Raw genomic sequence first — 26,389 nt, 5'->3', positions numbered from 1 at the left:
CTGCTGAGAGATGCCAGCTAGGCAGGGCTCTCTCTGTGGCTCTGGGGCTAACGGGACCAGCAGGATGTAGGGCCAGCCCCAGCCACGGATGACGCTGGTCCCGCCACACTGTGGCCTCTGAGCTATCTCTGAGGCTGCTCGGCAGGAACTGGAAATAGGAAGTTTCCTGGATGTGCCTGGATGTGTGCGTCCAGAGTGGGGAGCGGGAGGGTGGACGGCAGGAGGGCCAGGGCCAGGCCGCACACTCCCCAGCCGTGAGTCACGTCACCATGAGAGACCTGTGTACGAGCCCGCCCTCACCTCCCCACCAGTCCCAGCGTGCCGGGCATGCCCATGGCACACACCTGCGGCCAGGCGGGGTCGGCGGGGTCACTGCAGCAACACGCGGTCTCCAGCCTTTTATTCATACGAGGACTTGAAGGACACACGTCACCTGCGGATGCCGTGTGGCCCGAGACGCAGCCGGCCCGGCCAGTGACCACACAGGGCTGACCCGTCCAGAGACGAATGGAGGGCGGGCCCGAGCGGTTGTCCGGGCACACGGGTGATGCTGCCCCAGGCCGAGAGTCCAGCTGGCCTCCACCCGCAGACAGGGAAGCCCCGACCCGGCTCCACCCTGGCACAAGGCTCTGATAGGGTTGGCGTGTCTGTGGGAGCGGCCCTGGACCCCAGGTGTCCCAGAGGCCAGACGCCCTCCACCCTGTGAGGAGAAGCAAAGCGGCAGGAAGCAGCCTTCGTGGGGCACAGGGGCTGCTCAGGATGTTGGCCTGGCTATGTGGCCCGGCATCCCCCGACCCTCAAGACCACCCTGCCCGGCCCGAGCCCTCTCCGGCAGGGAGCTGGCCCCTCCCCAGACCCTGCAGTGGACGGGGCTTAGGAAGGCGGGCCCTGGCCTGGGGAGGGGCCTGCAGAGACTCTCAGAAGCTTCCGGGGAGGAGCCGAGAAGGCAGCTCTGGGTGAGAAGGGCAGGAGGAGCCGGTAGAGGAGTCATGGCTGGGAAAGCCCTTAACTATCGGAGCGCCCTGGCCTGCGGCCGGCAAGGTCAGGGAAAGGAAGGCCCTCGGCGTGGGCGCCGGGTCTCCCTGGCCCTGAGCTCGGATTTCCCCAGCCACCCAGCGTCCCCGCGGCCAGGCGGCGGCCAGGGGTCGGCTGCGGCCCTGGCCCACGTCGTCCTGAGCTGGGACGTGGCCCTGGTCTGGGTGGGGGTGGGGAAGGGCGGGGGCAGTTGGCGTCTCCGGAAGTCCGCGTTCGGGCCTCGCGGTCGGCCAGGAGCGCAGCCCAGAGCCGCAGCTGAGAGGGGCCCAGACAGGGTCCTGGGGGTGGGGTCAGGGCTCATGCATCATCCCAAAGGCCCCGCTCGGCCCTGGCTGGCGGGAACCCTGACACCCTCTGGGGGGTTCTCGGGCCTGAGGCCTGGGCCTGGCTTTCAGACACCTGAGCTCCAGGTGCTTGGTGGTGGGGGAGGAGGGCACAGCCCGCGCTCAGCAGGACGCCGCCCAGGCAGCCTCCTACCCTCCCAGGTGCCGCAGGGGCCGGGGGGAGAGACGGCCAGCGGCATCTCGAGGCCTCTGAAACGCATGGCTTTTGGGGGACACCGTCCCCGGCTGACCTGAGGGCCCCGTACAAAAGTAAAAGCTCGGGGGGCCGGGCGAAGCCCCCCGCCCTGCCTCCAGCACAGTCACAAGCCGGGTCCCTCGGCAACCCATCCTGTCCTGCCCTGGGGCCTCCCGGCACAGGGAGTTAAATATCGTCTGCTGCGGGTTTTGGCAAAGTCGGTCCTTGGCCGCGGTCCCTGGGGCCGGGGCAGTTACCGCCCCCGGGGCGCGGCTGCCAGAAGGGCCAGGGCGAGCCCCAGGAGCAGCAGGGGGCAGGCGCGGGGCGGGGGGCGGGCAGCGGCGGACGTCTGCTGGCCCTCCCGCTCAGACAGCCCTGGGAGGGCGTGCGTCAGCGGCGTCCGCGAGCTGGCGCTCTTCCTGCCGACCTTCCGGCCGCACACCTCGTCTGGGCAGCCCTCGCCGCTGCCTGAGCCGCTGCCGTCGTCGCCTGGGAAGAAGAGGAGGCTCTGGGAGACCCCGAGGGCCGCGACCCTCTGCCTGGGCCTCCTGCGCCGGGGACGGCAGTTCCTGGGGCCTGCCGAGGCTGGGCAGACATCCTGGCCGGCTCACAGCCATGCCGGAGACAGGGTGGGGGGACCGTGACCACAGCTGGGCAGCAGCCGGGCCTTTAGAGTCACCTGGGCCCGGGGCTGGAGGGGCTGCCCCCCCGCCCACCTTTTCCCATCTAGGGCCTCCCCTCACCCCACACCTTTCCCAGCTAGGGGCTCCCTGGCACTCCCACACCCACCCCGGGGCCCCACCCTGGGCGCTCAGCCGCCCCCGGTCCGCCCTCCACTGGCGTCCTGGAAGTCCAGGTTGTTGCCTCCACGCCGACCCGGGGACCCCACCCCAGGCACTTAGCTGCCCCTCGGCCTGCCCTTACTGGCATCCTGGAAGTCCAGGTCATTGCCGTTATAGGCACCGCGCAGGCGGTTGGTCATGATCTTCAGCTGCATGATCTGCTGGCGGATGGTCATGTCCGGCTTGGTGATGTCCACCTCTACCTCGGGGTTGTTGATCTGATTGGCCAGGCCGTCACCCATTACCTCGGGGAGGTACCTGGAAGCCAGAAAGACAAGCCCTGGATCACTGCCCTGCTCCCCACAAAGGGGCCTGGCCCCAGCAACGCCCATCCACGCCCCTCCTCCAGTCAGGGTGGTGGCAAGCCTGAGACCACCCCCCACCCAAGGTCTTCAGGGGCTGCCGGGAGCCCACACAGGGCCCTGCAGCGGAGCGTGGAAGCACTGAGCGTGTGTGTGCGGTGGGAACCTGGCCCTCGTCCTGGCTCTGGGTCCTGCAGGATGTCCCATGTCAGACCTGGCCCAGGGCACGATGCACCCGGGGCCACGGACAAGCCGAGGGGCCGGAGCGGTGGGACACTCACCGGCCCTTGGCCATGCCGTTCCAGCAGCGTTCGTCACTGGCTGAGCTCATGGCCAGCTTCTCACTGCACAGTGTCCCCGGGAGGCTGATCCAGAAGTCCTGAGCGTCTCGGAGCTGCGCCTTGGCTTCGGAGACCTGCGGGGTGGCAGTCAGGCCACCAGTCGCCCCCTCCCAGCTGCCCCGCCTGCCCTCTGGGGCCCGCCCAGCGAGGCCACTCACCAGCTTCTGCAGCGTGCCCGCAGGCAGCCTCTCCTGCAGCGCCAGCTTGCCCCGGGGCCGCTTCTCCTCGGAGCCGGGGCCCTGGGGGTTCACCTTGGGGTTCCCGCAGCCCTGGATGACCTGGGGGAGCACAAAGAGGTCCCGACAGGCACGAGGCCACATCCGGGGGCCCCCCTCCCCTGCCCACTGCTCTCCCCCTGCCGCACCTTGGTCGTGAGCGTGTCGCTGTTGTCCTGGAGGGCATTGATGGCCTCTGCCAGCCAGTAGTGCACGCCGCCGATGACACTCTCTGCGCCCGAAGGGCCCCAGAACTTGTCCGTGATGAGCACCATGGAGTCTGGCCCAGGTGTGAACAGAAACACGGGGCACTTTGTACGGACGCACGCTGGCTCATGGCTGTGCTATGCGCAGGCACGTCAGCCCACATGACACAGTATTTCTGCATGTCTGCTCACTGCAGGCCAGCCCACCTACACATGAGCTCCTGCGTGTGTTGGCATGCATGTAGGTTGAGCACGTGTGTCTAAGCTTACACCTGTCAGCACACACACGTACACCTGGCCCACTGTGTGCATACGTTACCTCATGTCTCACAATGTTCGCATTATGCTATGACACGTCCATGTGTTTCGGCATGTGTGTGTGCTGGCCTGTGTCACCACGAGTGTTGATATGGATGTGTGTTGGCTCACCTCACACGAGCAGATGCACACAGGAGTGCAAGCGTGTCGGCACGTGTGTCTAGTGACCCACCTCATGTCAGCACGCACCAGCCAGGTCACCCCATGGCAGCAATGCACACGGTAATTCACGCACGGGTCACCCTGCCGTAAGTCTCACGTGTGTACCTTGGCGCGCTCGCTCACTGGGCAAGGACAGGAACCTGACCCCCAGGGCGCCCTCCCAGGCAGCTGGCCGTGACACCCCTCTCTGGGAGATTCAGAGGGAACCCTGCCCCCCAGCCTCGGGGACCACCCGCTCTAGAGGCCAGCCTGCTACGGGGGGTCATGGCAGTGGGGGCTCACCCAGAAGGTTCCTCCACTCGGCATCCAGGTCGGCCTGGTTGGCCAGGCAGCCCTTGAGCACGTTGCGGCAGTAGTCAGGGCAGGGCCGGGCGCCGGGCACCCCCAGGCAGTGGGCGCAGTACACCAGCTTCATGACGGCCCGCGAGCACTCGGGGCTCAGGGGCACCTGCAGGGCCAAGGCAGCCTGAGCCCGCGCCACCACGTGTGCACCCCGGGCGGGAGCCCCGGGCAGGAGTCGGTGCCCAGGTCTACCCCACCGCGGTGGGGCCTTTTCTGGGGCCCTGTCTCTTCCCAGATGACCAAGCAGGCCTGCGCCCCGGGCGGGGGCGGGGGATGGGGGGGCGCTCAGTCCAACCAGTCCGGTCACCGTGCTGGGACTCCCTCCGGAACACTGCGCTCATGAACCCTCCCTCGGGAAGCGGGAACCCTGCGCACCATGCAGATGAGGGCCCCGAGGCTGGGGTTACCTGCTGAGGGCCCTCGCTGCCAGGGGCGGGGGCGGAGAGGTGAGTTCTACCCAGGCCCGCAGGGGTCTGACGCTTATGCCCCCCTACACCGGACACCGCATTCCGCTGCTCTGCCTGGGAGCGGGCCGCCCTCTCATGTCCCGTCCATCTGACCCCTGGAGCCCCCTGGGCGTTCAGCCCCAGGCCCCTCCCCTTCCCGTTCCGACAGGCCCGGCCCGGTGCCCAGGGGCGTGGCAGGGGGCGGGGCCACGGTACGCACCTTGGCCACCTTGCGCACCACGTCTCCGGCCACGCCCAGGCCCTGCACGAAGGTGCGCGCCGCCACGAAGGCGCGGGTGGCGCGCAGGCGCAGCTCGCGGGGGGCCTCGCCGAAGGGCCGCAGCGGCTCGGCCTGCTTGCCCAGGCAGTCCAGGTAGTCGTCGGGCAGCAGCAGCTGCGGGTGCAGCTGCCGGAACAGGCGCTCGAGCAGGCGCGCCCAGAACTCGGCCAGCGTCTCCTGCAGGTGCAGGTTGGCGCCGCCGTAGTAGAGGCGCAGCTCGGCGTACAGGTCGCGGAAGGCCTTGGCGCTCTGCGTGTACAGCTCTCCGAAGGCGCCCGGGAAGGCCTCCTGCAGGACGCGCTCTGAGTCGTTCAACAGGCGCTGGAAGTGATCTGGGTGCGCGGGGAGGTGGGCGTGAGGCCTTCGGGGGCCCCCTGCCCACCCCACATGCTGCGGCAGCCCCGACCGGCATTCCCGGGGGCTCCGCCGGCGACCACCCCAACTGCCCCGATGCTCTGAGTCATCAGAACCTGCGGGGGCGCTGGATGCCGGCCCCCACGGGGTCCTGAGCCCTCCCCCTCCTGGCCTGGGGACTGCAGTGGCCAGCATCTATTTCTGAGCTGAGCTGCATGCGAGCACCTGGAAGGGACTGCTTCCGAGGGCAGGAGGGTGCAGAGTTGGAGTGGGACCCACAGGGGGAGAAGGCCCTGGGCGCCCCTCACCTGCTCTCCTTCCCAACAGCTCTCCTTCCTCCCCCGCCTGTCACCCAGCCAGCCGCCCCGCCCCCTCCAGCCCCAACCCTCCACCCCACGGGTCTCTGAGGCTCTCCTGGGCTTCCTGTCCTCCCGCCTCACTACAGGGAGCTCCTTCTGGTTCTGGAAGCGGGCCAGCCTGGGCGGCTCCTCTGCGGGGGCCCCTCAGGACATTTCCAGAGTCAGACAGAGCTGTGGAGGTGGGGGGAGAGCGTGGGCAGCAGACCCCGGGGATTTGGGGGAAATGCTTCTGCCCTGTGTGCTGAGAACCGGGGCCCCAACATCCTCCTCCTCTCTCAGCAGGGAGACCCCAGGAGCTGTGGCACACGGCCCGCCCGCTCAGATGCGTCCTCACGAGCTGTGGCCACCCCTCCCCACCCAGGCCCACCCTCGGGTGTCCAGGCAGGCTCGGATCTGCTCTGAGGCGGCGGGGATGTCAGACTTGGGGCCCCCGGACCAGTGCCCACACGCGCCCCACCCAGGGCCTTGGGCAGGAGACCCTGGCACAGCCCTGGCTGAGCCCTGCAGCCCCCAGGGCGGGAGCTGTGGGAGGAAGCAGCCAGTCCATATTCCTGTCCCGACTCCCACCATGGCCCTGGGGGCCTGGTCCCCACCCCAGCCCGGCCTCCAGACAGGCTGTCCGCAGCTCAGCGACCAGCCCAGCAGCACACAGGGTGCTCGTGGGGCTGCCACGCGCATGCCTGGCCACCCCCCCCCCCCAGGAGATGATGGCCCCGGCTGCGGCTGGAGAGCCGTGTCCTGGAACATAGCCAGCGCAGCCCCGCTGGGCTCAGGGCCTGGGGAGCTGCAGACCAGGGACCCTGTGGTGGGCAGCCTGGGGTGGCCTGACCAGGTGCAGCGGTGGGGCTGGGGTGGGAGGTGGCAGGCAGAGTGGTGGGGGCCCAGGTGGGACTGGAAGCGGGTGAAGAATCGCTTTTAACACAGGTGAGCGTCCCAAGTGGGTGACGTGCAGGCTCTGACAGCAGCTCAGTCGCTTCTGGGGGCCCCCGCCGCTGCCCCCTCTGAGGGGCCCACTGTAAACGTCACCCAGTCGTCCCACCACTCCTCGCTCCGGGCCCAGACGTGACGGCCAAGCCCGGAGGGAACCGCTGACCTACACACGGCTGCCCCCAAGATGCCGGGACCACGTCAATGGCCCCTGATCGCTGCGCCCTGCAGTCCTCACGCAGAGCTCCCGGCTCCAGAGCATGGTGGCCAGCCCCAGGCTGGTCCTGGCAGACACTGGCAGAGCTCTGGGTGCCGGGGGGCCACCTGGAGGTGGAGGGTCCCCTCTGAAGGGCTGACGGGACACGCTGGCTCCACGGGCGGAGGAAGAGGCCTGCAGGCAAACTGCTACTGCGCCCGCTCTGACCTGCCCCCCGGGGGAGGCCCCAGGTGCCCACTCCCGCCGTGAGTGTCCACGGCCCCCAAGCCTGCTCACCATCAAAGACCCGCTGCTGGGCGGCCAGCGTGGCCTGCAGTGCCCGGCTGCCCTCCAGGAGCGCCGTCTCCAGCTCGGCGCGGCTGCGGTTGGCCAGGTTCTCCTCCATCTCGCTGGTGCAGCAGGTGTAGCCCTGGGGGCAGATGCGCAGGTGCTCGCCTGTGGGGAGGGGCTGGCGTGAGGGAGAGGAGGGGTCGGGGTGGGGTGGCCCCGGGAGGAGGCACAGCGGGGGTGGGGGGCCGCCTGGGGGAGGCAGACCCCGGAAGGGGCTGGGCCTTGCGTGGGCCGTGCTGCCCTCAGCAGAATTCGCCCCCCAGGCCCCCTCGCTGCCCCCATCCACGTGAGGAGGTGTCCCAGGCGCCCCGAGCCGCTCAGCTCCACCCCTGAATTCAGCACAGAGGCCGCGGGGCCTGTGGGGGGTGGGCCCGTCAGACTCCAGGTTCATGGGGAGTGTGGGGGGCGTCCAGGACTGCTGACGGCCCTCCCCTGCGTCCAGGCTGAGGGCAGGGGGACAAGAGGGGCTGAGGGGCAGGACAGCCCCAGCCTCCCCCACACCAGCTCGGGGCGCCGGCTCCCACTGAGGGCAGGGGGCCCTGCGGGCAGGGGGGCTGCCCACCCACAGTTCTGGGCTGGCCAGAGGCAGGGGCCTCTCGTCAGGACAAGCAGGACGCACATCGAATGGGGCCCTGCCGTGAGCCCCACCCCGATCGGTAGGACACACCTGTGCCCCCAGGGCGCCCACCGCCCCCCGCTGCTGCCCAGCCCTGGCTCCTGGGGGCCCAGGTTACAGCAGCGCCAGGGCGGCACTGAGGCTGGCCCCGTGGCCTTGTGCAGGGCGCACCTTTCAAAACATGCCGGTCCGGGTTTTGAGTGGGTGCTGTGAGCCCACTTTGCGGACCAGGAAACTGAGGCTGGCTGAGGTTAGGTTTCGTGTCGAAAGTTACATCTCGAGGGGCCAAGCGGCTCAGGCTGCCCAATTTCAGGCCCCACCCCCACTGGGCTGCCTCAGCCCACCCTGGCCCACCCCACACAGGCCACACTTCCTGTCTAAGCAGTGCAGAAGGAGGCTCCCTCCTGTGCCAGCCTGGGGTGGAGGTGAGCAGACAGCACCAGGCAGGGGGGCTGAGACCCGAGGAGGTGCTGGGAGGTGATTCCTCCTCCTCTCGGGGGACCTTTGCTGACTCTGACCTCAGCCTGGCCCTTCACCGCGGGAACAGGGGGGAGGACAGCAGGCCCGGGGTCTCCGCGGGGCCAGCTGGCAGAGACTGGCCGCCTCCCGAGTGCTGGAGGCTGTGCATCCAGCCAGACGGGCCTGAGTCTCCCCTGCTGCCTGGGACCACCAGCCCCGTGGGGGGCAGGCAGGGGGCTGCAGGCTGCCCGCGCCTAAGCACTTGTGCCACGGGGTGGGTTTTGGGGGAGGTGTCCTGGACTGGCTGGTCCCCCTCCCCAACCTTCCCGGTCCCTGGTGAATCCAACCCCTGATCCAGGACACACAGGAAGCCCCCTCTGGGTGGGTTTGGAGGGGCTCCTGGGCACTGTGGGCCCACCCACCCACTGCTTGCAGCTGGGAGCTGCCCGCCCCAGCCCCCCGCCCCTGCCACCTCGTCCAGCCGGCCCGGGGGCCCGCGCTCTCCCGGCCGCCCCAGCACAGCCCCCGTCCCTCCCTCCCTTGGTGGACACACACGGGAGTGAAGACACGGAGCCAGAGCCTGGACGCCGGCCTGGGGCCCCGGGCGGGCTGGGCCGAGGCGCCCCGAGCCGCTGTGGGGCGGACTGGTAGCCAGTGCGCCCCAGGGTCACCTGTGGGCAGGGACACCTGCAGGGCAGAGGATAGACTGCAGGGGGCCTTTCTGCACAGCAGGCCTGCTCCCCCGATGTTAGCCAAATAGCAGGGGTTTGGGGGGTCTGCCGGTGTGAGGGGGGAGTGAGCTCCGGGTCCCTGGAGGTATGCAAGGCGGACGGATGCAATTCTCTTCTCATCATTTCAAACCCCCATCCCCAAACCCCACCTCTTCTCTGCTAAAGGCCTGGAGACTGGGGAGGGGATCCTCGGGCCAGGTGGGGGCATGGCTGGCTTCCTGTCCACTTTAGAGGTGCCCAGTCCACCCCTCTCATCACCGCTTTCCCCCTCCTGTCCCCTCCCATCCCCACTGGGAGGCATCAGCTTGCCCCCTCTGCCCGCTGACCCCTCCCACCTACACTGACCCCCCACCCCCACCCCGGGCTGGTCCACAATGGCCCCTCTGCCCGCTGACCCCTCCCACCTACACTGACCCCCCACCACCACCCCGGGCTGGTCCACAATGGCCCCTCCTTTCTTTCTCTGTAGCTGCTGCTCACTTGACAGCCGACTAGATCCTTCTAGAATTCTTCCTTTCCTCAGCCTTTGCGATGCCTCCTTTCGCGATCCAGGTTTTGGGTGAGAGGGGAGGGCTGTTTCATGCTGGGTTTGCTCCCCCAGCCCCGGACCCCACCCCACGTTTCCGAACCCAGGTTAAAAACACCCACACCCGCTTGCTGACCCCAGGGCAGGTCCTCTTCTTGCTGGACAGTAGCCAGCTCCCCCCACATTCAGACCTCCCGGGGCCCCCCCAGACTCCTGCTCCTGGCTGCTAGGCCCCATCAGTCTATGGCTTAAACGTCTCTGAGGCTTAGCCTCCTGCCGCCTGCGCTCACGGCCACAGCCCCAGCCCTCCTCAGCCCCACCAGCTCTGTGACCGCAGCACTGGAGACCAAGACCCCACGCAAGCGGCGGTACTCGCCTCCGAGGCTGGACAGAGCGCGCGTCTGTGCTGGCCCAGCCTGGCAGTCCTGACTGGTGCCCGGGAGCCCTCCCAAGGAGACTGCAGCAGGAAGATGGCGCCAGGCCAAGCCCATCTTTCCAGAAGCTTCTGTGGCTCACGCAGGAGCACGCAGACAGCCTGCGGCACTGGCCTCTGAAGCCACGATCGGGTGCTAGGCACCAGCTCCCCCAGCCACCCCCAGGATGCACTGGCTAATTCAGTGGAGACAGCCAGCCTCTCCGGACACCGCCCCCCCCCCCCCCCGAGGGAACATGGCTATGTGGGCAGCTCCGGGCACCCAGGCCCCCAAACACCGGGGGGGAGGCCAGGGCTGGAAGAGCAGGGAGGGGCCCTTGGCCACCTGACCCTTCCACTCTGCCCTGGACCCCACGGGCCTCCAGTAGAGGGTGGGCAGAGGCTTTCCCCAAGCCACAGAGCCCTCTCTGGATGACTGTGCGTGCCCACTCTTGCTCTGATGGGCTGCAGGACCCCTGAGCAGGTCCACCAGCCTGCAAGTGGTGGGGAGGCACCTGACAAGCATCGCCGCCAGGTTCCCTGGGCACCGCCCACCGCGGGAGCCCCAGGCCGCCTTTTCGCATCTCCTCACCCCGCCCCACCTGCCACCCTTGAGGCGTCTGTCCTGGCCTCTGTCTGCAGCAGGGTCAGCCCTGAGGGCTGGGGTCCACCCGGGGGGCAGCCACAGACCCACCGCGGACAGAGGTTTTCAACCGCTACCCTCCAGGGTTCCTAACGCGACAACAGACCCCGCCACGGCCACCGCCCCGCCCCGCTCCCCTAGCCCCCTCGGAGCACCTCACCGCCGGCCCCAAGCCCCTCCACCATTCCGGCCACCTGCCAGCATCACCGAGCCAGCCCTACCGCCGCGCCTCCGTCACTGGCGGGGACCCGAAACCCAGGGGTGTCGCCTGCGACACCCCGGCGCCCGGCGGGAGGGGTCCGGCCCTCTGGCCGATCCGGGACCCCGTCGCCCCGGGGCAGCAAGCGCGGGCGGCGGACAAAGGCCGAGCGCCCGGGCTTCAGCGGCCGCCGGCCAGGGACAGAGGGCCGCACGCGCGGAGCCGCAGCCGGTGCGGTCTGGAGAGGCGGCCGCGCTCCTGGCGCAGCGAGGAGGGGGCGCTGGCGCAGTGGGCGCGGCAGCGCCGAGGGGAGGGGGGCCGCGCCGCAGGAGGGGGGCCGGGGGCGCTGCGATTGGCGGGGAAGGGGCTTGCCGCAGTGGGCGAGGCGGGCCTGGCTGGGGGCGGCAGGCGGGGCGCGCACGGGGGCTGCGGCGAGCGAAGGGGAGGGGAACGGGCTTGATGGAGAGGAAGGGGGGCTTGCTGCAGGAGGGGGCTGCGGCAGGAGGGGGAGGGGTGGCGAGGAGGCAGCGGAGGGGGGCGTGGGAACGGGACGAAGGTGGGGGACGGATGGGCGCGGTGAGGACTGGGCCCGATGCGGCGCACACGGAGACGGCGAGGGGCTTGCGCTGGGGGCGAAGGTGGGGTAGGCCAGACTGAAGGTGGGGTCTGGGCAGTGGTGATGGGGGCAACAGGGTGAGCGGCGAGAGGGGTCAGGAGGAGGGTTCGGGGTGACGCCCGCCCGGGGATGGAAGTGCCGAGGGACGCGGTTGACGGAGATGGTGCAGGGCGCCGGCGGGTCTCCGCGCTTGGATCCCAGCCCCCGGGCTTAGCCCGAACCCCCTTCTCGGCGGCGGCGGTGGTCCCGGCAGGCGGCGTGCGACTCCCGGCTCTAGTGCGTGGTCTGGGGCCCGCCCGGGAGAAGCGGCGGAGCGGGCGAGGGCAAGAGCAGCAAAGCGGGACGCGCTGGCGGCCGCCGCCCCGCGCAGCCCCGCGCAGCCCCGGCGCGCACGGTCCGGGCCGCGGCTCCCGCGCGGGGCCGCCTCCTCCCGAAGCCCCCGCCCCGCCGCGCGCGGCGCCGCCCCCGTCCCCCCGGAAACCGCGGCGGCCGCACTCTGCCCCGGAGCTTCCCGCGGCCCGGGCCTCTGCCTGGCTGCTGCCCCACGGGGCTCCTCCCGGCATGGGGATGCGAGGGGAGGCAGCGCCAGCTCGCTCCCCAAGGAGCACGGCAGTCCCCCGCCAGCGAGCCCCCTCTCCCTATGACAACGACCAGAGCCCTACGCTGGGCGCTCAAAGGCCACCGTCAATCACCCGTACTCTACACGCCCCTAGCCTGCATCCTATCGTCCTGTCTGCTTCCCCTGGGAAATACAAGGCCCCTGCCTGGCCCAGTCCCCACCTCCTCCTGGGTCTCCCTCCGACACTCCTAGGCCGTCACCGTGGCTGGCTCTCGCCCATCCCCGCCACTCCCTGCAGCCCCAGCCCTGGTCTTGGCTGCCACAGCGCGAGCCAGACCCACTGCAGGGCCCGCCCGCTGAGGACCCCTCCCCACAGCGCAGAGACCTGCTGGACAGGCAGCTCTCAGCAAAGTGGCCTCTCCAAGGCAGCCCACAGCACCCAAGGTCCCGGAGGAAGGGGCTCCACCAGGCAGCTCACAAGGCTACTCCCTGAGGCCTGTCTTCTGCTCAGAGACCCCTGAGCAGGCCACCCTGCCAGTGGCCACTGGCCTTGGGGGCTGCCTTGGTGAGGCGGTAGGCCCCCCTGGGTGTGGGCCTGGATGCAGCTCCGGCTGAGGGTCAAGCCCCCTCCCACTGGCCTTCCCACAGTGCTTCAGGGTCCATGGCTCACACCGAGGCCTCGGGATAAACTGGGGATGAAGGGGCGCCTGCTCTGCCCGTGACCCAGGCCCTGCTGCAAGGCAGGTGGTCCTTTCGGAGCCTGAGAGTGAGGTGCCCCTCGGAAGCCTCGCCCACCAGGGCAAGCTCCATGCGGCTCCCTCATCCTGGGCCCAGGCCAGGCTGCAGAGTGCACTCACGCTGCAGACCTGTCCCTGACGGGCCCTGGGGAACACGGGCTCTGTAAGCTCTCGCATCTCCCCCGCCCAACCACCCAACCGCTGGGCCAAGAGCAGCCCAGGAGGCGGACGGGCACCGCCCCCCTCTGCCCCGGCGATCCCAGAATAGCAGAAGGGGGTGCTGCAGCCCCGGGGTCCTCTCAGCAGACCCCCCACAAAGGCCCCATGCTGGCCCGTCTGTCCAGCACAGAGAGGCGGCGGACACAGGCCCCGGCGGGGCCAGAACACAGCAGACCCCGGTGCCACTGCAGGAGCCTGCAGGGACAGGAGTCATCCCTGGCCACGCCCAATAATGAGGATGGAGCAGACCCCCCAACCCGGCCGCTCCCCAGGAAGCCTGGCAGCCAAGTCCAAGGTCACGGCCGCCCCCGCTGGCGCCCCATCTGACCTGCTGCTTCCCCCAGCCCCCGGGTCGCACGTACCCTCCGCTTTGCCCTTTCTTTCAAGACCCACTCATCTCCCTCTTCCTCCAGGAAGCCTTCCAGGTTCCTCTGGGCCAAAGCGCCTGCCCAGCCTCTGACCTCCTGGAGCGTGAGCAGCCTCGGTGGGGGCTTCCTGCTTGGCCACCCTCCCTGGCAGCAGGAGAGCTGCTGGGCCTGCCGGTGGGGCCTCTCTGCCCAGGCCCAAGCTGGACCTGGTGCTCAGGGACCTGTGTCCAAAGAGAGACTCTCTGGGCCATGCCAGCATTCTGGGAGACGAGGCTGAACACCAACGTGGCTGCAGACCCACAACCTTGGGCCTCTGCCTCCGCCGGAAAGCCAGCACCTCCCTGACTTGACCCCTCCCCAGAGCTGGTGCTCCCTGCTGGTGCGAGGGGCGTCCACGGGGCGCTTCCACCACCCATGAAGACCCCCTTATTCCTCCAGGGGCCCCACCACCACCTGACGAGGTGCAGCATGCACTGGGGGCCCACACGGGTCCGAGGAGCCTTTCATGCTCACAACTGTCCCCTCCTGTTCTCCCTGCCGGAGCCACTCAGGAAGCTCGAGCCACAGGCCTAGGGAACTCAGCCCGGAGTGCATAGGACCCAGGAGGACCCGGGCCTCCCCGCCTCTCCCTGCACAAGGCCGCCCTCGATTCCAGTCCCAGGGGAATTCCTGAGCGGGAGGGCGGAGGCCGAGGCAGGAGCCGACATGCTCTGCCACCCAGCCGGTCACCCGTGGCCGGCCCGCCCGGAGGGCCCCGGGCAGGAGCAGGTGGGGTGCCCCCAACCCCCCAGTGCTGACTCAGCATCGCCACCCAAGCAGCACCTCCAGGAGCAGCATCGCCCCCCTCCCTCCCTCGTGTGGGCGCCTCCGAGCCCAGTCCCGAAGGCACGACTGGGGTGGGGCACAGATATGGTCAGGACAGTTAAATGTGCACTTCAGATCAATGATGCATTATTTTCCAGAATAAAAGTGTCTGGCCCCAAAGCGTTGACAGCAAGGACCTGAATACAATTTTGTCCACTCCTGTGCGCAGCAGCTTTAGGCAGAAGGCCAAACGGTGAAAACAGCCCAAGCGTCTACTGTCCAGTGAAGTGATAAACAGCCCTCCTGGCTGGCCCTGGGCTCGGGGGGTGGGAGGGACCCTCCTACACTGTGGGCTGCTCCTCTTGGGAGGCCCAGAGCTAACGCTTCTTGAAATTCCCAGCTTCTCTGGACCAGCCAAGTGGGAGCACAGACACCGAGATGGTGCCGCCCAGGATGCGGCGGTGGTGACGGAGGGGTCCCCCACCTCCAGCCCACACCCCTCTGATCCCCAGCGTGGCCCCTGGGCCTGGCCAGTGGAGGCCGACCTCCCTCCCCACCAGGAGCAGTCTCCCCGCCTCTGGACACAGGCTGGGCCTGCCTCTCCAACAGGCGCCGCCCTGACGTGACGCCCCCACGACACGCATGCACGCTGGCCGCCCTGGGCTGTGCGCGCCACGCGAGAACCCAGTCTCACTCCACGTGGCAGGCACTGCTACCACCCCCGTTATCCACAAAGGCATTCTGAGGCTCAGAAAGGTTCAGTGATGGCTCAAGGTCACAGCGCGTGAGCCTGGAGCTGGGCTTGAACCCTGGCAGGATGGCTGGGTCCAGGCAGCCAGGTTTTATTTAGCTTCTGCTAAAACCTAAGACATCGGCCACTGGATCCAAAAGACCTGGCCCTGGGCCAGGGGAGGGGCCTTGCCCATTAGCCCGGCAGGCTGCCTCCTTCAGAGCCCTGTGGGCAGCGCCCGCCCTCCTCAGAGCGGCCCTCCGAGTCCCCCCCATGGGCGCCCAGCCTCGGGATCATCCTCCTCCGTCTCTGGCCTTGCACACCAAGGGCACCCACGACCCTTGGCCTCCAGCTGGAAGCTCCAGATAGCCGAGGGGGTGGGGCTGGGCTCTTGGGCAGGAACCACTGGGGGCGCGTGGTCCACCCAGGGCGAATCCTGCATGGGCAGCAGAGGGTCCTGGGGCCGGGAGGGGAGCGTGGCCGAGCGAGCACAAGTCCCCGGGAGGATGGGGCGGGGAGACCTCGGCTCTCAGCGAGGGCGGCTGTGCAGCGTGGGGCCCCGGGCCACCCCAGGCGGGGGGAGGTCTTTGCTTTACAGTCAAGGCGGGGGGCGTGTATGATGGCACACCACATGTGCGTGCCAAGGTGCTCAGTCGTGTCCGACTCCTTGCGACCACATGGACCATAGCCTGCCAGGCTGCTCTGTCCATGGAATCTTCCAGGCGAGAATCCTGGAGTGGGCTGCTGTGCCCTCCTCCAGGGGATCTTCCCCACCCAGGGATCGCACCTGCGTCGCTTATGTCTCCTGCATCGGCATGAGGCTTCTTTACCACCTGTGACGCTCTTGTAAGCCACATGCATCCGTCTAAACCTGCACACGTTCTCTTCACTTGTAACTTACAAAAGTAACATGTGGCCACCACGACCAGCAGAGCTGCAGCTCACGTGAGACCTCTGACAGCCGCCCAGACCCTGCAGAGCGCGTTGTGGCTGCGTTTCAGCACCAAGGACAGCACCCGGCACGCAGTAGGCGCTCAAGGACACTCCCTCGGAAGGACTCAGCCTGATCTGGGTGCCCCACACCCCCACCCCTGGCAGCTGGCTGGCTGCCGGGCCCAGGGCTCCCACCTCCAGGCCCAAAGGCTCTCCTGGAGCAGCCAGGGCCCTGCCAGCACCCTGCCTGGGCTGAGGGTCCAGCCCACCACACAGAGGCCTCCTTTCCTCTGCACCCTTGACTGTCCACTGGAGCCCGCAGACGCCTTCTCAGAATAACGCTTATGGAAGAAAAGATTATGCAGGGGGTCCTGAAGGAAGCCCCAGGTGCGGTGACGCAACTGCTGAAATGTGAGCAACGGGCGAGCAAGGTGGTGCCTGTGAGCTGGCTGACACCCACCGGGAACGCGAAGCTGCGTGAGTGGAAGCGGCACCTGGAGACACCTGATCGAGACGCAAGGGGGCAGGGGACCCAGCAGTTCATGGTGAGCGAGCCCGGAGTCCAGAATGCCATCGCTGCCTTGTTCATAATGACAAGAGATGCTAAGTCCTGGGTAAAGGTGAGCAAAAAAGGAGATGGACTGTCTTTCTGTCGAGTTCATGATCTCCTGGATTTTTAAGCCTGAGCCTCCCCTGGGCACCCTGGTTAAGGACCTCAAATGACCTGCCTTCACACCCGAATCTGTCCACCACAGTTCGCCGATCTTTCTAGAGCTGAGTCCACCCCCAACCCAGAAGGCTGTCCTGGCCCCAAGCAGAGGGCCATCCCCTCCCCTCTACTCCTGACCACTGACTGCATCCCATCTAGAGCTGTGGTTCAAGTGCTTCCCATGAGGAATGACTGGTGTTTCTGGAAGCTGCCCCTTGACCTGCTCAGGAGCGGCCTGCAGTTCACAGGGCCCCTGGGATCCCCGTCCCTCCCCTGCACACTGCGATGACCAGACACGGCCCCAGGGAACTGCTCCGGGCTGGGGACACTGCTTTACCCCGGGGCGGAGGACGGTGAGCTGTGCGTCTGACCTGCAGCCGCCCCAGTGACCCCCAGCCCCCGAATACACGGTGACAGGGAGGTGGCAGTCCCGGGGTGTTAGGTCACTTGAGGGGCTGCCATGGCTCCTGGGTGCCCTGGGGGCTGCCACTGCCAGGCCGAGGGAGGGGGTCAGGGATGGTGGGGCTAAACGTCGTAAGAGGTTCTAAAACACGTCTGTGGGTCCAGTGTGTCCCGAGCTCCGCGGCAACGGGAGGTGAGCGTGAACGCCTGAGCCAACCCTGAGGCAGGTGGCGTCATCCTGTCCCGGGGGCCTGCGGGCGGTCACAGGTGGTGGGAGGTACTCCCCGCAGCCCGGAGCCTGGACAGGCACCAAGAGCCCCATCGCTGCAGGACGCACAGACGCAGCACGTGGCCCAGCACAGCGGCCCCGGGAGCCCAGGACGTGCTTAGACCCAGGGACCAGCCCGCCCGGCCACTGCCAGGCTCAGACCATGTCCTCGGTGTTGGGGAAGGCGGCCGCCACAGGCTCCAGGGCTGTCAGTGAGCCGGAGGAATGTCCCCGCCGGGGAGGCACAGGGGCACCTGTCCAGGGCTGGCTGCCAGCGTGGAAGGGAGACGTGCCGGCCTACCCCTCAGACCGCTGGGCTAACCGAGGGTGTGATTGCGGTCACACGCGCCCCGGGGCCAACAGCCGGGCACACAGGCGCGGGGTACAGCCGCTGGGCTAACCAAGGGTGTGACTGCGGTCACACGTGCCCCGGGGCCAACAGCCGGGCACACAGGCGCGGGGTACAGCCGCTGGGCTAACCGAGGGTGTGACTGCGGTCACACGTACCCCGGGGCCAACAGCCGGGCACACAGGCGCGGGGTACAGCTGCTGGGCTAACTGAGGGTGTGACTGCGGTCACGCGCGCCCGGGGCCAACAGCCGGGCACACAGGCGCGGGGTACAGCCGCTGGGCTAACCGAGGGTGTGACTGTGGTCACACGCACCCCAGGGCCAACAGCCGGGCACACAGGCGCGGGGTACAGCCGCTGGGCTAACCGAAGGTGTGACTGTGGTCACACGCGCCCGGGGCCACAGGCGCGGGGTACAGCCGCTGGGCTAACCGAGGGTGTGACTGCGGTCACACGCACCCCGGGGCCAACAGCCGGGCACACAGGCGTGGGGTACAGCCGCTGGTGGCTGGGCTCTGGACTGGGGAGTGGGGGGGCCTGGCAGCCCCGGCCGAGCTTCTCACTAGACCTTGCCCCCGTGGAGGGGGCCTGCGGCTTTCGGGTGCGTGCAGAGCGGTCCAGGACGGGTGGGTGGGAAGGTGAGGGTCCTCGCCTCTTGCCAGGCCTTCCCGGTGGGCAGGGCTCAAACCTCGGGCGCCGTCAGCAGGACTGGCTCTGGCTTCAGGAGGCCCCCCGAAGTCCATGTGGGGTTCTCACTGGCCTGTGCCTCTCCTGGCCGCACCTGGGACTGGCCACCTGCCTCCCAGCCTTGGAGAGCCTCGGTCCTCATGGTCTGCCAGGGCCCGTCTCTGCGGGCAGGTGCCAGGGGCTCTGTGACCTTGCCCTCACCTCCTCTGACCGACCATGCGCCGCAGCCTGGAACGCGTGCCCAGCGTCCACAGACAGAGCCACACGGATGCCCCCCACTGCCCCCGCGGGGCCGGCATGATGGCCCCGCCCCTGACCTGCTCCCTTCTGGGGCACCCCGTTGGTGCCCACGGCGGGGAGGCCATGGGGGAGCAGCCACTCCAGGGATAGGGCCCTAAGCGGTGGGGACCCCTCGCTGGGACCCACTTTCCCCACCGGCACTCTAAGAGCTTGGACCAGGTGGGATTCGGCCTGCCCCGCAAGCCCCCTGACCTGCCAGCTCCGGAAGGCTGGGCGGGGCTGGCCGCCAGGCAAGGGCCAGGCACAGGCCAGGGCGTGGAGTAAGGAGGCAGGCCCACGACCCGGCCTGGTCTGGCTCGTGGGCACCTGGTGGGAAGCGGGGCTGCAGAAGGCAGGGCCCAGAGCTGGTGCTCTGGCAGGGCCTCCTGTGCAGCCGGCTCCAGCCCCATCCTCTCCTCGGCCCCAGGCCTGGCTGTGCTCACCCGATCCACCTGCGGGGCCCGGGGCCTGGCACAGCACAGCCCCCCGTGTGGACGGGGCCTGCCTCCCAGACCTGCTGGCCAGCCCCGCCAGCCTCCCAGGGCCCCTTCCTCCAGCCGCAGCGGGGGCAGCAGGCAGGGCTCTGGGCCTCTGGGGGGCTGAGGTCGGGGGCACAGCACATGATGGACCCCCCGGGGCTGCCCGGTCACCCGGCCAAGCCTTCAGAACGCAGGGAGTGTTCTGCACAAAGGAGCAGCCGGGTCCTCAGGACACGGAGCCAGGACCCAGCCTTCCACCCTGCACGCTGTGTCCCCTCCCGGGGCCTCCCACGCGTCGGCAGGGACCCCAAGCCTGTCCACGCAAAGCGGTGCCGCTGAGTCACGACGGGCCCAGCCCGGGGGCCCTGACTCCTGTAGAGGTGTTCACGCCGGGCTCTCACTGCGCACCAAGTTCTGGGTGGGCCCTGCCACCAGGCAGACGCCTCAGCAGGGCAGCAGTCACTGCCGGGAAGGTCAGAGGCAGAAGACCCTGCTCCCTGCCCCCCACACACCTCCCATGGGGACGTTCAGGCCCACGGGGCAGGGCTTGCGGGCCAGTGCGGGTGAGGAGCGAGCCAAGGATGGCCTGACCCCCTACCCTGTCACAAGGCCCCACAGCTCCACCTAGGCCCTGGCCTGAGAAGCCCCCCACGCCCCACAGAACACCCGGACCCCAGGACCCCTGCTCACTGGACGGGAAGCACCCCGACACCTGACTGAACCCTGCCTCTCGTCCACACGTCGGTCCTAAGCCCTCGGACCCGAGGATGGGGGGGTCTTTGCAGACGTAACTGCTCTACTCCTAGCTTGACGGGACTGGTGTCCGCATTTCCATAAGGGGGAATCCGGATGTAGGCTGGCACAGGCCTCGTAGAGATGAGGCAGAGACCCCCAGACCAAGGGCCGCCCACCAGCTCCCGAAGCAGAGGAGACCCAGCAACTCTTCCCGTACGGCCTCGGGAGGAACCACGTAGATCTCGGACTTCCAGCCCCCGGAGTGCAAGGCCACAGCCCTCTGCCATGGAGCCGCCCAGCCTGGGGCACCTCTGTGGGCAGCCCCGGGGAAGTGGCTTCGAGTCCGGGTCCCAGCGCCCAGCCCAGCCCGGCACCACACAGCCGGTGCCCAGAGACCTCACTGCTGCGGCTGTCCGGTCTGGGGGAGCGCCCTGGGGGGCAGAGAGCCCCGGGGGGCGGTGCTCGGGACGCCGGGTACCACGGCCCCTAGGGAGGATGGTGCTGGTGGGCCAGCCTGCGGGAGGGGCGTGTGTGTCAAGACAGGGGGAGCTGACACTGAGGCCACAGGCAGATGCGGGCTGGGCTGAGGCTGGCCTGGCCCTGCAGGGGCTCCCCGACCTGCCCAGGCTCCCACGCTTCCTGCCAGCGGAGCAGGTCCACACCCCTCGCACCCAGGGTGCCCCCAGCGCCCACTGCTGGAGCAGGAACAGTCGGGACAGCAGGAGGCCCCAGCTGTGCCCCCGGGCAGAGGCCACGCTGGGAGGACAGGCCGGCGCCCCCCACCCCACAGGGGGAGAGACGGGGGACGACCGCGGCCCCCGCCCCACCCAAACTGCACAGGCTGCAGGCAGCTCGGGGCTCCTGCCCAGACCTGTTCCTAGGCGCTCGTGATGAGAAGGCCGCCAGCCGGCACGGGGTGGGTGGCCCCGTGCTGGAGCCCTGCCCGAACGTGGGCAGGGGCCTGGCCCCACAGGACGAGCCTGGTGCCTGGACGTGGTCAGGGCAGGCACCGGGCAAGGAGACGTCAGCCAGGCTGGGCCTGGTCCTGAGCCCTGGTCTGAAATGCTCCGGAAATAAGCCGAGGACTCGGGGAGAGCCGGCCGGCCTCTCTGCAGGGGGCAAGTCCTGGCCCAGGCCCAACCTGACCCAGCGAGGCCTGTCCCCCAGCCCTGGCCGGGCCCCCTGGCCTGGCATGTGCCCCTGGCCTGGTCTGTCCCCCAAGCCTGGCCTGTGCCCTAGCCCTGGCCTGTGCCCCAGCCCTGCCCTGTCCCCCAGCCCTGGCCTGTCCCCCTGGCCTGGCCTGTCCCCCAGCCCTGGCCTGGCCCACCGACATCTGTGCCCGTGTCTCTGGGAGGCCCAGCGCAGGTCCGGTGCACCTACACACCCTCTGTGCTCCCCCCAACACTGGCTCTGGGGTCCACCTGCTGCCTGGCCAGCGTGCCCCAGCCCCTCTGCCAGGAGGCCTGTCCACTGCAGGCTCACACTGTTCCTAACTAGGGCCAGCACGGGGCCCGTTTACCCAGACCGCCAGTCAGCCCTCCGGAGTCACCCACCGTGGACAGGATGTCCCCGTGACTGCCGGGGGACCTGGCCTGCTGTGGTGCCGGGGACACGCCAGGCCTGCCCCAAGGGTCCCGCCCCTGGAGGAGCCCTCCTGAGCAGGGCAGAGGCAGCAGGCCTTCACTGGACACGCGCCGGGGCTGGCCAGGGGTGTGCCTGCGGGGAAGGCCGGGCCGCCGTCGGCTCGGTGAGGGAGGGGCAGCGAGGCCCCGGGAGGGGTCCGTGCAGAGGCTTCTCACCCAGCCTGAGAGGTGGGCTGGGACCGGGGGAGCCGCGGAGAGGGCAGCTGGCTGTCCAGCAAGGCCTGGGCCTGGAGGCCCCACAGCAGGGCTCCAGGCTGGGGTGGTGTGAGACGTCCAGAAGCCCGGAGCCCAGCACTGCTCAGCGGTTAGTGCCACGGGCCTGGGGGTCAGCACACCGGCTCTGGGACTGAGTGCCCAGTGGGCACGTGTGGAGCTGGAGAAGTGGTGGGCCTTCTTGGCCTCGGGTACTCACCCCTGAGTCAGGTCCAGACCCCCCCACCCACTACAGCCGCCGGACAATCCCGGGGAGTGACCCCCCGAATCAGGTCCAGAACCCCCACCCACTGCACCCGCCGGACGGTCCCGGGGAGTGATCCCTCAATCAAGTCCAGAGCCCCCTCACCTACTGGATGGTCCCAGGGAGTGACCCCCGAATCAGGTCCAGACCCCCAACCCACTGCACCTGCCGGAAGGTCCCGGGGAGTGACCCCTCAATCAAGTCCAGAGCCCCGTCACCCACTGGATGGTCCTGGGGAGTGACCCTCAAATCATGTCCAGATCCCCCACCCACTGCACCCACCAGACAGTCCTGGGGAGCGACCCCGTGCAGGATGGAGCGCCCACCTGCTGGACACCACTGCAGGAAGGACCCGCATGGGCTCCAGGGCTGGAGGCAGCCCCCAGAGCACACAAGGTCAGCACACTACCCCTCCTGTGGCCTTCGGGGGGCTCGGGACTATGCCCATTGTTACATGTGAAGAAACAGGGGCCCAGAGAGCCCAGGTGGCGGAAGGCGGGCAAAACAACAGGGCTGGCCTTTGCGCCCAGGCCCAGGGAGGACGCCCTGTCCCTCCAAGGAGCACAGCGGCGTGTCCGGGGCTCCAGCAGGGGCCCAGGCCGTTGCATCATGCAGTGGCCCTGTCAGCTCCTGGCTCCCCTGGGCCCCCACCCTCCAGCCCCGTCCTCAGGCTGGGGATGATGAAACCGCAGCAGCTCCGGGGTGGGGGGGGCCGAGCAGTGGCTCTGCGGAGGCTGGGGACCACCTGGGGACCCAAGGCAGGCACCTGGGCCTCTGCCCCCTCAACGGGGTGGGGTACGCGCACTGTCTGGTCTGGGGCTGGCTGTGCACCAAGTGGTCTGTGAGTCCCGCTGACCACGACAGAGTGACAGCCTTGGGCAGGCGGCACAGACACGCAATGGCCTCTGCTGGGAGGCCTGAGCGGTGGCCCCTGCTGGGGGCCCCTGGCCAGCTGGGGTCCAGGAGCAGAGGAGCCGCTGACAGTACCGGGCTCCCCTCCGACCTCCAACCCCAAAGGCAGACAGTCAGGTCCCTGCTCCTTGGCCCGGGCCCTCCGTCTCCCACGGCCCCCACCATGGCCGGCATAAAGTGGGACGTGTGTGGGTGTGGACTGAGAACCTACTCCCCGTGCCAGGAACTGGGCGAGGTTCTGCGGCTGCCGCAGAGGACAGAGCAGACAGATGCACCTCTGCCCCCAGGACCCCAGTGAAGCGTCAGAGAGATCATGATGAACCGTGGCATCAAAGGGTCAGGAGAGCCAGCAGGCACCCCAGGAGCAAGCCCCTAGGTGGAGGCCGAAAGACCACAGGCACCTGTACACATGTGGGTGCACATGTGTACACGTGCGCGCATACATGTAGGCATGTGTTGCGTGCAGATGTGTGCGCACACATATATGTGCACACGTGTCGCGTGCACACCCGTATATGTGCACATGTGTGCGTGTGTGTACGTGTGCATGTGCGTGTGTGTGTGTGTGCATGTGCGTGTGTGCATGTATGTGTGAGTGAGATGCAGCCCAGGGCTCGGCTTTTCCCCAACAGTGCAGACGGTCAAGAATGAGGGGCAGCTCCCTCTCACTTTCTACGCAGGGCTCTGGCTGGGGGAAGGCCCGCCTGTAAAATGGGATGACTGCCCTCCTTACCCTGGCCGGGCCGGCTGTCCATCCAAAAAACGACACACGTCACCAACAGAAGCCCCGTGCGCTCTGATGGCCCCTCTTCCCTAAGCCCATGGCGTTTCCGCCTCCAGGGGAGGTGGAGGCTGGAAAGGTCGCCCACAGGCTCAGGGCTGCCCTCCCACCCCTCCAGTCCTGGGAAGCACGGAGCCTCCTCACCACCAGCTGACGCGGGCGCCCACCCCCAGGGACCCCCAGGCCAGAGGAGTCCACCCGCCGGCCCCCAAGACTCAACACGGAAGGCCCGGCTCCCGGAGAGCGTCGTGCCGCCACGCGGCCACCAGGGGGCGCCCGGCCCGCGGAGCCGCGCCAAGCTGCCGGAGCAGGAGCGGCGTCCGGGTCGGCCACTGCCTCGGGAGGTCACCCTGCTTCCCTCTCCCCACGTGGCGCTGGCACTCCTCTCGGTGCCGGGGCCCTGCGGGGAATTCACGGGGGGCGGGGTGCAGCCACGGACCCCCGGGAGCTGGGGCGGAGGAGTCACAGGGAGTCCAGGCAGGGAGGCCCCGCGAGGGTGGAACCCGGAGCTCCGGCTGGCACAACGCTTCCCAGTTGCAAAGCCCCCATCACACGCACAGCAGCGCGCTTTGCCCGTCCCGGCCCCGAAGCCCCTGCACCCTGCAGCCCAAGGAGGCGGAGACAGCCCGGCCGCCAGCCCACCTCGCCTTCCCAGGCCTGCCCGCCGCGCTCCCAGCCCTTGGCGGCTGCCCAAACTCTGCCACTCTGTCTCAGCCTAACTGGGACAGAGGCCTGTGGATGCGATTGAGAGTAGGATGGCCCCCAAGGACACAAAGGCCGAGTCGGACTGGACGTCTGAGGGAGGGCCATGGGGTCCAGGGGACTTGGGGCATGCCAGCCAAACTGGGGCTGGGAGACCCTGGGGCTTGGGGAGGGATTCACCCCAAAGGTCACGCATTTCCAGGCATCGGGCCCCCACATGGGGCAGGGTGGGGGAAGAGCCTGAACTGACTGTGCAGGGGGTCTTGTGCTGGTCCCGGGTGCCCAGACGCACCCACCAAAACTGCCCTCCCCCCAAGGGAGGAGGCAGCTCTGACGATCAATGGCAGGGCTCCATCAGCAGAAGCACAGGAAAGCCTGCCTTGGGGGACTTAAGAGGGGGTGATCTCCAGAGCCCCAGGCAGGGGGCTGTCAAGAAGCCCAGGCAATGATCTGTGGGTTCTGCCCTCCTGGGGTTAGGGGTCAAGGGCCTGGCTGCCCCAACCCCCCTCCCGTTCCCCAGCCAGGCCTGGCCATGGACGCGGCCTGTCTCCTCTCATTCAGAATTCCTGTGGCTGCGGTCCTTCCCTGTCCCCCGTGTCACCAGTTGAGTCTGGTCTCTCCCCGCCCCCTGGCTTGGGAGGCCTCCCCAGGGCAGGAGCCTGGAGCTCTGCTCCTGGCTGCCCCCCACCCCGTGTCCCGGGAACCCTGCACCTCCGTGCACACCCGGTGCGGCTCTGGACACGTTTGCAGTTTGAGGAAGGAGCCTGGGGGTGGGGGGAGTGTCTGCTAGCTCCACAGACTCCGCGCTCCCCCCACCCTCGCTCCGGTCCCCACAGCTCCTCCGAGGCCCGCAGGAAGGGTGTGCAGGACTGCGGGCAGCTGCAGGGCCCAGGCCGCCTGCGACGGCGCTGCTCTTACAAAGAAACGGCACGGCCCCTGGGCGGGATCCAAGGCGCCGACCACCTGCAGCTGGACTCCCCGCCGGAGGCGGCCCGGAGCGCCAGGCGAGCACAAGTTCCCCGAGCAGGAGTCCCTGCGAGGCGGCGTTCCGCTCCCGCGGCCGAGGTCGCGCCCGTCCGCCCCGGCGCTCGCCCCTCCCCAAGCGCACGGCTCGCTCCCTGCCTCGCCGGGGCCCCGAGTGTCTCTGCTGGGGACCCCCGGGAATCCCCGGTCCGACCCCAGGAGCCTCCGGGGGAGGCCCGCACGGCCGGGGTAGTCCCGAGCCCACGGCCGCTGTCGGCTGCGCCCCGACTCCGCGGCTTAGCCCAGGCTGCCCTGGAGGACGCACCGGGCCGGGGAGCGCCCAGTTGGCTGCGCGGCGAGGACAGCTCCGCCGGGAAGGGGCCGGTGTGTGCGCGCCGGGGACCGGGGAAGGCCGGGCGGAGTGGAGAGACCCGGGCGGAGGGAGGGCGGCGCGGGGCGCGGGGGCGCAGGGCGGGAGAGAAGAGGGGGCGCAGCGGCGCTCCGGTCACTCACCCGAGATCTCCGCTTGGGGCACATCGCTCAGGCTGAAGCCCTTGGCCCCGTAGATCTGGCGCACTTCCCCGCAGCTCCGACTCTTGCTGGCAGGGTCCCCGCGGGAGCAGGCGACCAGCGCGGCGGCCGCGTACAGCAGCCACCAGCCTCGGGCCCGGAGCTCCATGGCGGGGCCGGCGGCGCCCCCGGCCGGGCCCGCGCAGCCCCCGCCCGCGAAGGGCAGAGCCAAGGTCCCCGCGCACTCGGCTGGCGGTCCGGAGGCGCCGGCGACCGGGGAGGCGGAGACAACAAAAGCCGGCGGGGCGCGGGGCGCAGGGCGCGCGGGGCGCGAGGTCCTGCCGCTGGCTCGGGCGGCCCCAGAGCGCGGCAGGCGAGCGCGCAGTCCGGGCCCGGCCCCTGGGCGGCGGGGAGAGGGGCGGGGAGGGGCGCGCGGGGCGGGGCGCGCGGGGCGGGGCGCGGCGCGGGGGCGCGATCCCAGGCGCACGGGGCGCCCCTCCGGCTCCCGGGCCTGGTGCGGGGGGCTGCCTGGCTCGCGCGGGTCTGCCCACTGCAGGAGGAGAGCGGGGTGGCGGGAGAGCTGGGGGCCGCGTCCGGGGTCCCGAGGGCGGGCCCCCCACGCCCGGCGCCCGGGGCGGCGACACCACCTGCGGGGGCGGGGGCGGGGGCGCTGAGGCAGGGCTTCCCCCGCCGGACGTGACGTCACGCCTCCCGCGCGCCTATCAGGGGCCTCCCCGCCCCCAGCCGGCCTCCCTCCCCTCTTCCC

At 69.3% G+C, this 26,389-nt stretch overlaps 1 protein-coding gene across 7 annotated transcripts; it reads right to left on the bottom strand.

The window, feature by feature from the left end:
* Window positions 1–385: 385 nt before the first annotated feature.
* GPC1 (glypican 1) lies at window positions 386–26,270 on the bottom strand. 7 transcript variants are annotated; one of them, XM_020913216.2, is made up of 9 exons: window positions 25,627–26,270; window positions 7,142–7,300; window positions 4,949–5,340; window positions 4,223–4,388; window positions 3,404–3,534; window positions 3,198–3,317; window positions 2,980–3,113; window positions 2,479–2,654; window positions 386–2,043 (listed from the first exon to the last, which is right to left on the bottom strand). In XM_020913216.2, the coding sequence occupies exons 1-9, from the start codon at window positions 25,790–25,792 to the stop codon at window positions 1,808–1,810; spliced, it is 1,680 nt and encodes a 559-aa protein (XP_020768875.2). In that variant the 5' UTR covers window positions 25,793–26,270; the 3' UTR covers window positions 386–1,807. The 7 variants fall into 7 exon arrangements, with proteins under 7 accessions (XP_020768875.2, XP_070319783.1, XP_070319781.1 ...); XM_070463682.1 differs by lacking the exon at window positions 25,627–26,270 and adding an exon at window positions 11,619–11,761; XM_070463680.1 differs by lacking the exon at window positions 25,627–26,270 and adding an exon at window positions 10,804–10,893.
* Window positions 26,271–26,389: the final 119 nt, after the last annotated feature.

Source organism: Odocoileus virginianus, unplaced genomic scaffold (assembly GCF_023699985.2).
Source record: "Odocoileus virginianus isolate 20LAN1187 ecotype Illinois unplaced genomic scaffold, Ovbor_1.2 Unplaced_Contig_5, whole genome shotgun sequence".
NCBI lineage: Eukaryota > Metazoa > Chordata > Mammalia > Artiodactyla > Cervidae > Odocoileus > Odocoileus virginianus.
The sequence above is the reverse complement of the archived record's forward strand: the minus strand, read 5'-3'. Positions and strand labels throughout refer to the sequence as shown.

What these genes read in the sequence shown, in the direction of transcription:
- GPC1 (XM_020913216.2), bottom strand. Translation starts at nt 25,792, where the DNA reads ATGGAGCTCCGGGCCCGAGGCTGGTGGCTGCTGTACGCGGCCGCCGCG. An exon ending in GCGACACGCTCACGACCAAG is followed by an intron (nt 3,318 to 3,403) that starts GTGCGGCAGGGG and finishes GTGCTCCCCCAG; the next exon opens with GTCATCCAGGGCTGCGGGAA. An exon ending in CCTGGACTTCCAGGATGCCA is followed by an intron (nt 2,044 to 2,478) that starts GTAAGGGCAGGC and finishes TCTTCTTCCCAG; the next exon opens with GCGACGACGGCAGCGGCTCA.